The sequence below is a fragment of the Oncorhynchus gorbuscha genome, unplaced genomic scaffold, assembly GCF_021184085.1.
Source record: "Oncorhynchus gorbuscha isolate QuinsamMale2020 ecotype Even-year unplaced genomic scaffold, OgorEven_v1.0 Un_scaffold_6495, whole genome shotgun sequence".
Classification (NCBI taxonomy): domain Eukaryota; kingdom Metazoa; phylum Chordata; class Actinopteri; order Salmoniformes; family Salmonidae; genus Oncorhynchus; species Oncorhynchus gorbuscha.
In genome coordinates, this window is record NW_025750081.1 from 6,024 (window position 1) to 15,203 (window position 9,180).

The following is a 9,180-nucleotide window of genomic DNA, read 5'->3' on the forward strand; positions in this document are numbered from 1 at the left end:
GGGTGTCGGTGTGGGTGTGGGTGTCTGTTCTGTTCTGCTTGTTTGAGCTCCTAGGATTCCAGTGTGCATTCTTAATGTATAGCTGCTAATTGCACATAAGTGGCTGGCTTGTCACATAACGTACTGTTCTCTACCGGGCTGTGTGTTAGCAACGGTATATTTACATCTCCCCGCTATGCTTGTAGACCTGCTGAGCAGGGCTGTCTGCTTTACAGCAGACTCTCAGATTCCTCTAGCCCTGTGTCATGGCTAGGGTGAGCTTGGAGTGGGGATTACAATTGGCAGGACAGGGAGGGAGGGAGGGAAGGAGGAGGGAGGAGGGGTTGAAACAAAGTGCTGGGCAGCTGTGTTCGATTGGTCGATGGGAGGTCCTGATTTTAGATTCCATTCTAGTGCTACATCTGCCATGAATAGACATTCTAGTTCCTTCTATAAATATCTGGCTGAGGGAGGTGTGTGGGGGGGACAGGGCGTTAGGGTTGAGTAGGGAGGGCCAGTGACAGTGTTGACGAGAGGTGGGCGGTTGCTGTGTGCATAAAAGCCTTCGGCCGAGGAGCACTATCATTGGATGTTTGAGAGAGACCAACCAAAGTCAGTCAGCCAGTCAGTCAGCCAGCCAGCCAGTCAGCCAGTCAGCCAGTCAGCCAGCCAGTCAGTCAGTCAGTCAGCCAGTCAGCCACCCAGCCAGTCAGCCAGCCAGTCAGCCAGCCAGCCAGCCAGTCAGCCAGTCAGCCAGTCAGCCAGCCCACAGCTCTTCTACTGGTACAGTACTACTCCTCTTCCTCCAGCAACCATGACAGAGAGACATATCCCCTTCAGCCTGCTCCGCACCCCCAGCTGGGACCCCTTCCGTGACTGTTACCAGGGCAGCCGGCTCTTTGACCAGGCCTTCGGCATGCCGGCCCTCCCTGAGGAGTTCCCCACCTTCCCCAGCACCCACTGGCCCGGCTACATGCGCCCATCTGCCCTTAGCCCTGACATGTCCACTGCTGGATTCATACCCTCCATGATGCCCCAGAGCCCTGTGATGTCCCCCCTGCATAGTGCCATGATGCAGGCTGCCATGATGCCCCAGGCCGCGGTGATGCCCCAGGCTCCCATGATGGCTCAGGCTGGGGCAGCATCGTACGCCCTTGCCCTCTCCCGCCAGCTCAGCTCTGGCATGTCTGAGATCAAGCAGACTCAGGAGACCTGGAAGGTCACTCTGGACGTCAACCACTTCTCCCCTGAGGAGCTGGTGATCAAGACCAAGGATGGCGTGGTGGAGATCACTGGTGAGTAGCTCATATCTGGAGATCTCTTTGTGTGTCTGTTTTTGGCTATGTCTCTGTCTCTGTCTGTCTCTGTCAGTCTGTCTCTGTCTCTGTCTGTCTCTGTCAGTCTGTCTCTGGCTCTAACTGTCTCTATTTGTCTCTGTCTCTGTCTGTCTCTGTCTGTCTCTTTCTCTATCTCTGTCTGTCTCTATCGCTGTCTGTATCTATCTCTGTCTGTCTCTGTCTGTCTCTGTCTCTGTCTCTTTATCTGTCTGTCTCTGTCTCTGTCTTTCTCTATCTCTGTCTGTCTCTATCTCTGTCTCTGTCTGTCTCTTTCTCTATCTCTGTCTGTCTCTATCGCTGTCTGTCTCTATCTCTGTCTGTCTCTGTCTGTCTCTGTTTGTCTCTGTCTGTTTCTGTCTCTGTCTCTTTATCTGTCTGTCTCTATCTCTGTCTGTCTCTGTCTGTCTCTATATCTGTCTATGTCTTGTCTCTGTCTGTCTCTGTCTGTCTCTATCTCTGACTGTCTCTGTCTATCTCTATCTGTCTCTGTATCTGTCTATGTCTCTGTCTGTCTCTGTCTCTGTCTTTCTCTGCTTCTGTCTCTATTTGTCTCTCTATATCTGTCTATGTCGCTGTCTGTCTCTATCTCTGTCTGTCTCTGTCTGTCTCTATCTCTGTCTGTCTCTGTCTGTCTCTGTCTGTCTCTGTCTGTCTCTATCTCTGTCTGTCTCTATCTCTGTCTGTCTCTATCACCAATTTGTAAGTCGCTCTGGATAAGAGCGTCTGCTAAATGACTTAAATGTAAATGTAAATGTATCTCTATATCTGTTTTCTATCTCTGTCTCTGTAAGTCTGGCCTCGCCATTAGTAAAAATAAGATTTTTTTTCCAGTAATAACACCCACCAGAGGTCGAAATAGTCTTGAAAACGTTTGACAGTGATGGAAATCAAATGCCCTTTCCAACTGGTTCATTCTGGCGCCGGCCATGAAATCAGGACAAAGGAGCGAGAATTTTGGTGGCCACTGGCCAATGATGGTTACAATTGAAATCAGCTGTGCGGGTGATTTTAGTGCGTATTGATATTTTAACGAGAGAGAACCTTGTTTTAGTACGCTGGCCAACTCTCCATGCAACAGTCCCCATGAGTTTCAATGGGTATACACACGTAACTACCAAAATAAAGGAAACACCAACATCAAGTGTCTTAATAGGGCGTTGGTCCACCACCAACCAGGACAGCTTCAATGCACCTTGGAATAGATTCTACAAGTGTCTGCAACTCTATTGGAGGGACGTGACTCCATTCAAATTCCATGATTTGGTGTTTTGTTGATGGTGGAGGAAAACATTGTCTCAAGCGCCACGCCAGAATCTCCCGTAAAGTGTTTAATTGGGTTGAGATCTAGTGACTGACTGACTGACTGACTGACTCACACACACACGCACGCACGCACGCACGCACGCACGCATGCACGCACGCACACTCTAAACCCCCATGCTCATTTGAGACCCCTCTTTCAAAGTTTTTATTGATGACCCAAAGCATCACGGGATGTTAATTTCCTAAATAACTCTGGAACCACACCTGTGTGGAAACACCTGCTTTGTCCCTAATTTACTCAAGTGTTTCCTTTATTTTGGCAGGTACATATATATGACCTGCATTTAAGGGTTAAGGCCCTGGTTAAAGGCCCCCTGGTTAAAGGCCCTGGTTATTGGCCCTGGTTAAAGGCCCTGGTTAAATGCCCTGGTTAAAGGCCCCCTGGTTAAAGGCCCTGGTTATTGGCCCTGTTTAAAGGCCCTGGTTAAAGGCCCTGGTTAAAGGCCCCCTGGTTAAAGGCCCTGGTTAAAGGCCCTGGTTAAAGGCCCTGGTTAAAGGCCCTGGTTAAAGGCCCTGGCTAAAGGCCCTGCTTAAAGGCCCTGGTTAAAGGCCCCCTGGTTAAAGGCTCCCTGGTTTCAATGCCCCCTGGTTAAAGGCCCTGGTTATTGGCCCTGGTTATTGGCCCTGGTTAAATGCCCTGGTTAAAGGCCCCCTGGTTAAAGGCCCTGGTTATTGGCCCTGTTTAAAGGCCCTGGTTAAAGGCCCTGGTTAAAGGCCCCCTGGTTAAAGGCCCTGGTTATTGGCCCTGGTTAAAGGCCCTGGTTAAAGGCCCTGGTTAAAGGCCCTGGTTAAAGGCCCTGGCTAAAGGCCCTGCTTAAAGGCCCTGGTTAAAGGCCCCCTGGTTAAAGGCTCCCTGGTTAAAGGCCCTGGTTTAATGCCCCCTGGTTAAAGGCCCTGGTTATTGGCCCTGGTTAAAGGCCCTGGTTAAAGGCCCTGGTTAAAGGCCCTGGTTAATGGCCCTGGTTAAAGGCCCCCTGGTTAAAGGCCCCGGTTAAAGGCCCTGGTTGAATGCCCCCTGGTTAATGCCCCTGGTTATTGGCCCTGGTTAAAGGCCCTGGTTAAAGGCCCTGGTTAAATGCCTTGGTTAAAGACCCTGGTTAATGGCTCTGGTTAAAGGCCCCCTGGTTAAAGGCCCTGGTTAAAGGCCCTGGTTAAAGGCCCTGGTTATTAAAGATAATTTCACAGTCTCTCCCCAGTGTTGATGAATGCCTGTTTAAAGGTCCTTTCACACCCTCTCTCTTCGGTGTTGTGGTCCTGTGGGAAAGGGGGGACAGGTCCCTGTGGCAAACTCCTTTCAGCAGCTCAGCTGTCATCATAACAAACAGATATGCTGTGAGGTAACAGGGCAGGGCAGGGTAATTTCATGCCTGGCATGTAGGGACCTGGTTTAAAAACCAGTCAAAAAATAGATTCTACAAGTGTCTGCAGTCAAAACCAGTCAAAAAAGTAAGTCATTTTAGGCAACGAAATGGACAAAAAGGGGCGGATCCTTAAGAGGTTGAGTTAGCGCCTCCGTGTAACGTGTAGCGTGTAGCGTAACGTGTAACGTGACGTGTAACATGTAGCGTGTCAAAGGGGACATGGATAAACGGTACCGACACCAGGCAAGTGGGACAGGGAGGGGGAGGGGGTGGGGTGGGGGGGGCGGCATGACTTCTATTCTCAGCCCCTCGTAAAACAGAACAGATGGTCACTCCTAAAGAGTGAACCAGTAGCTCCCTTGATAGTGTTGAAGTATCAGGGGAACTTTCAGACAGAGAGAGAGGCAACAGCAACACATAGAGAGAGCATGTGTTCTTACTCAAACAAACTCTGGATGAGCTGGGCGTGGTGTGTGAGAGAGTGCTAAGACCGGTGTGTGAGAGAGAGTGCTAAGACCGGTGTGTGAGAGAGTGCTAAGACCGGTGTGTGAGAGAGAGTGCTAAGACCGGTGTGTGAGAGAGTGCTAAGACCGGTGTGTGAGAGAGTGCTAAGACCGGTGTGTGAGAGAGTGCTAAGACCGGTGTGTGAGAGAGTGCTAAGACCGGTGTGTGAGAGAGTGCTAAGACCGGTGTGTGAGAGAGTGCTAAGACCGGTGTGTGAGAGAGTGCTAAGACCGGTATATGAGAGAGAGTGCTAAGACCGGTGTGTGAGAGAGAGCTAAGACCGGTGTGTGAGAGAGTGCTAAGACCGGTGTGTGAGAGAGTGCTAAGACCGGTGTGTGAAAGAGTGCTAAGACCGGTGTGTGAGAGAGTGCTAAGACCGGTGTGTGAGAGAGAGTGCTAAGACCGGTGTGTGAGAGAGTGCTAAGACCGGTGTGTGAGAGAGTGCTAAGACCGGTGTGTGAGAGAGTGCTAAGACCGGTGTGTGAGAAAGTGCTAAGACCGGTGTGTGAGAGAGTGCTAAGACCGGTGTGTGAGAGAGTGCTAAGACCGGTGTGTGAGAGAGTGCTAAGACCGGTGTGTGAGAGAGTGCTAAGACCGGTGTGTGAGAGAGAGTGCTAAGACCGGTGTGAGAGAGAGTGCTAAGACCGGTGTGTGAGAGAGAGTGCTAAGACCGGTGTGTGAGAGAGTGCTAAGACCGGTGTGTGAGAGAGAGTGCTAAGACCGGTGTGTGTTTGTGTCCACAGGCAAGCATGAGGAGAGGAAGGACGAACATGGATTCGTGTCCAGATGCTTCACCAGGAAATACACGTAAGTGACATCAACATCATTGTTTCACAACAGCAATAAAACTGTACTGTTGTCAAAGAACCTGGACGACTGAGCAACAAATAAATAAATCCACTGTTGCATGACGCGTTGTTACAATTTGTCGCCATGACGAAATAGGAATCGTTAAAAAAAAATATGACGTAGAGCCTCTGTCAATGACCGGACAAAATAATAAATGTCTCTCCCACTTGCTTCGGAGATTAAGTTGACTCGGACTCCTTTTAACAACTAAAATCCATCAAGCCTGTAGACAGTTGATTGGTCAAGCCTGTAGAGGGTTGATTGGTCAAGCCTGTGGACGATAGATTGGTGAAGCTATACGGTTGATTGGTCAAGCCTGTAGAGTGTTGATTGGTCAAGCCTGTAGAGAGTTGATTGGTCAAGCCTGTAGAGGGTTGATTGGTCAAGCCTGTAGAGGGTTGATTGGTCAAGCCTGTAGAGAGTTGATTGGTCAAGCATGTAGAGTGTTGATTGGTCAAGCCTGTAGAGAGTTGATTGGTCAAGCCTGTAGAGGGTTGATTGGTCAAGCCTGTAGAGGGTTGATTGGTCAAGCCTGTAGAGAGTAGATTGGTCAAGCATGTAGAGGGTTGATTGGTCAAGCCTGTGGATGATAGATTGGTCAAGCTATACGGTTGATTGGTCAAGCCTGTAGAGAGTTGATTGGTCAAGCCTGTAGAGGGTTGATTGGTCAAGCCTGTAGAGAGTTGATTGGTCAAGCCTGTGGACGATAGATTGGTCAAGCCTGTAGAGGGTTGATTGGTCAAGCTATACGGTTGATTGGTCAAGCCTGTAGAGAGTTGATTGGTCAAGCCTGTAGAGGGTTGATTGGTCAAGCTATACAGTTGATTGGTCAAGCCTGTAGAGGGTTGATTGGTCAAGCTATACGGTTGATTGGTCAAGCCTGTAGAGAGTTGATTGGTCAAGCCTGTAGAGGGTTGATTGGTCAAGCCTGTAGAGGGTTGATTGGTCAAGCCTGTAGAGGGTTGATTGGTCAAGCCTGTAGAGGGTTGATTGGTCAAGCTATACGGTTGATTGGTCAAGCCTGTAGAGAGTTGATTGGTCAAGCCTGTAGAGGGTTGATTGGTCAAGCTATACGGTTGATTGGTCAAGCCTGTAGAGAGTTGATTGGTCAAGCCTGTAGAGGGTTGATTGGTCAAGCCTGTAGAGGGTTGATTGGTCAAGCTATACGGTTGATTGGTCAAGCCTGTAGAGAGTTGATTGGTCAAGCCTGTAGAGGGTTGATTGGTCAAGCCTGTAGAGGGTTGATTGGTCAAGCTATACACATATCATGACTCGCGTCAACACTACACATATCATGACTCAAGAGTCAACACCACACATATCATGACTCAAGAGTCAACACTACACATATCAGGACTCAAGAGTCAACACTACACATATCATGACTCAAGAGTCAACACTACACATATCATGACTCCAGAGTCAACACTACACATATCATGACTCAAGAGTCAACACTACACATATCATGACTCAAGAGTCAACACCACACATATCATGACTCAAGAGTCAACACCACACATATCATGACTCAAGAGTCAACACTACACATATCATGACTCCAGAGTCAACACTGTTTTTACTTTATTTTTATTTATCACTTTAGTTCTTTTAGTAAATATTTTCCTAACTCTACTTTTCTTAAAACTGCAATTATTGGTTAAGGGCTTGTAAGTAAGCATTTCATGGTAAGGTCTACACCTGTTGTTTTCGGCTCTTGTGACAAATACAATTTGATTTGATCTGAATTACATTAATAAAGAAAATGATCAAATTATGTCTCAATTAATTATTTTATAAACAGCATCCAAATAGTTACCTTCCTTCCTTCCTTGAGTCCTTCCTTGAGTCCTCCTTCCTCCTTCCTCCTGGAGCATAAAACCATTGGCAACAGCTTCCCAATGTATGTGGGGGATGTACGATATTCTGACTGTGCTGTTTCCCCTAGAGTTTAGACACCAGGAAATCTGAATAAAGTATCAAATGAATGAGATAAGATGAAGATATATCGAGAGTTAAAAGCTCTGTCTGCCTCCAGTCTAGTACTTCATCCCATGAACTGTGGTCTCTTCTCCTTCCTGCTCCAGCCTGCCCCCTATGGCCGACGCTGAGAAGGTGACGTCCACCCTGTCCTCTGAGGGAGTTCTGACCGTGGAGGCTCCTCTGAACAAGCAGGCCATCAAGGCTGCAGAGATCTCCATTCCTGTCATCATGGGCAGCAGTAAGACCAAAACCCTGACGACATGACGATGAGGAAGGGAAGTGGCAATGGGTACCACCACCCTGATGAACATGACGATGAGGAAGAAGAGGAGTGAAGAAACACACACACACACACACACACACACACACACACACACACACACACACACACACACACACACACACACACACACACACACACACACACACACACACACACACACACACACACACACACACACACACTCAGATGATCACACACATTTATCCAAGACACAGAGGAAATTGTGAGACAGGGGGGGTGATAATGCCACATCGACAATATAGTTACAATAAGCTCTTGAAATGCATCAAGAGAATGTTTCACACTTTCTCACGCCTTGAACATTGTGAGGGAGAAACAAGATACATTTGAGATTGCCTCTCTTCCATTCAACACCATCCTTCTCTGTCTATCTGTCTGTCTGTCGGTCTGTTAGTTAGTCTCGACTCTCTCTGTAATAAGCTCAGCTCTGCTGTGTGGCTGGCTGTCAACACATCTACACCATCTATCATGCTATATCTCACACTCCAGTAATTACTATCTGCATTTGAATCAGGGAAACAAATCTGTTACACAGACACAGACAGACAGACAGACAGACAGACAGACAGACAGACAGACAGACAGACAGACAGACAGACAGACAGACAGACAGACAGACAGACAGACAGACAGACAGACAGACAGACAGACAGACAGACAGACAGACAGACAGACAGACAGACAGACAGACAGACAGACAGACAGACAGACAGACAGACAGACAGACAGACAGACAGACAGACAGACAGACAGACAGACAGACAGACAGACAGACAGACAGACAGACAGACAGACAGACAGACAGACAGACAGACAGACAGACACACACACACACACACACACACACACACACACACACACACACACACACACACACACACACACACACACACACACACACACACACACACACACACACACACACACACACACACACACACACACCCTTCTCATCTATATTATGTGCTTGTTAGACACTGAAATCTATTACATCTGCAAACAGCCTGTCGTTTGTCTGCATCATCGTTGCCCTCTCTCTCTCTCTCTCTCTCTCTTAATTAAATTCAAGGGTTTTATTGGCATGGGAAACATGTGTTAATATTGCCAAAGCAAGTGAGGTAGATAATATACAAAAGTGAAGTAAACAATAAAAATTAACAGTAAACATTACACATACAGAAGTTTCAAAACAATAAAGACATTACAAATGTCATGTTATATATTATTTATATATACAGTGTTGTAACAATGTACAAATGGTTAAAGTACACAAGGGAAAATACATAAGCATAAATATGGGTTGTATTTACAATGGTGTTTGTTCTTCACTGGTTGCCCTTTTCTCGTGGCAACAGGTCACAAATCTTGCTGCTGTGATGGCACACTGTGGAATTTCACACAGTAGATATGGGAGTTTATCCAAATTGGATTTGTTTTCAAATTCTTTGTTGATCTGTGTAATCTGAGGGAAATATGTGTCTCTACTATGGGCATACATTGGGCAGGAGGTTAGGAAGTGCAGCTCTGTTTCCACCTCATT

The 9,180-nt window shown here is 47.5% G+C and overlaps 1 protein-coding gene across 1 annotated transcript; it reads left to right on the forward strand.

Moving 5' to 3' along the window:
• Positions 1–675: 675 nt before the first annotated feature.
• LOC124029477 (heat shock protein beta-1-like) lies at positions 676–7,639 on the forward strand. The gene is made up of 3 exons (XM_046341171.1): positions 676–1,274; positions 5,248–5,311; positions 7,441–7,639. The coding sequence occupies exons 1-3, from the start codon at positions 794–796 to the stop codon at positions 7,598–7,600; spliced, it is 705 nt and encodes a 234-aa protein (XP_046197127.1). The 5' UTR covers positions 676–793; the 3' UTR covers positions 7,601–7,639.
• The last annotated feature ends 1,541 nt before the right edge of the window (positions 7,640–9,180 follow it).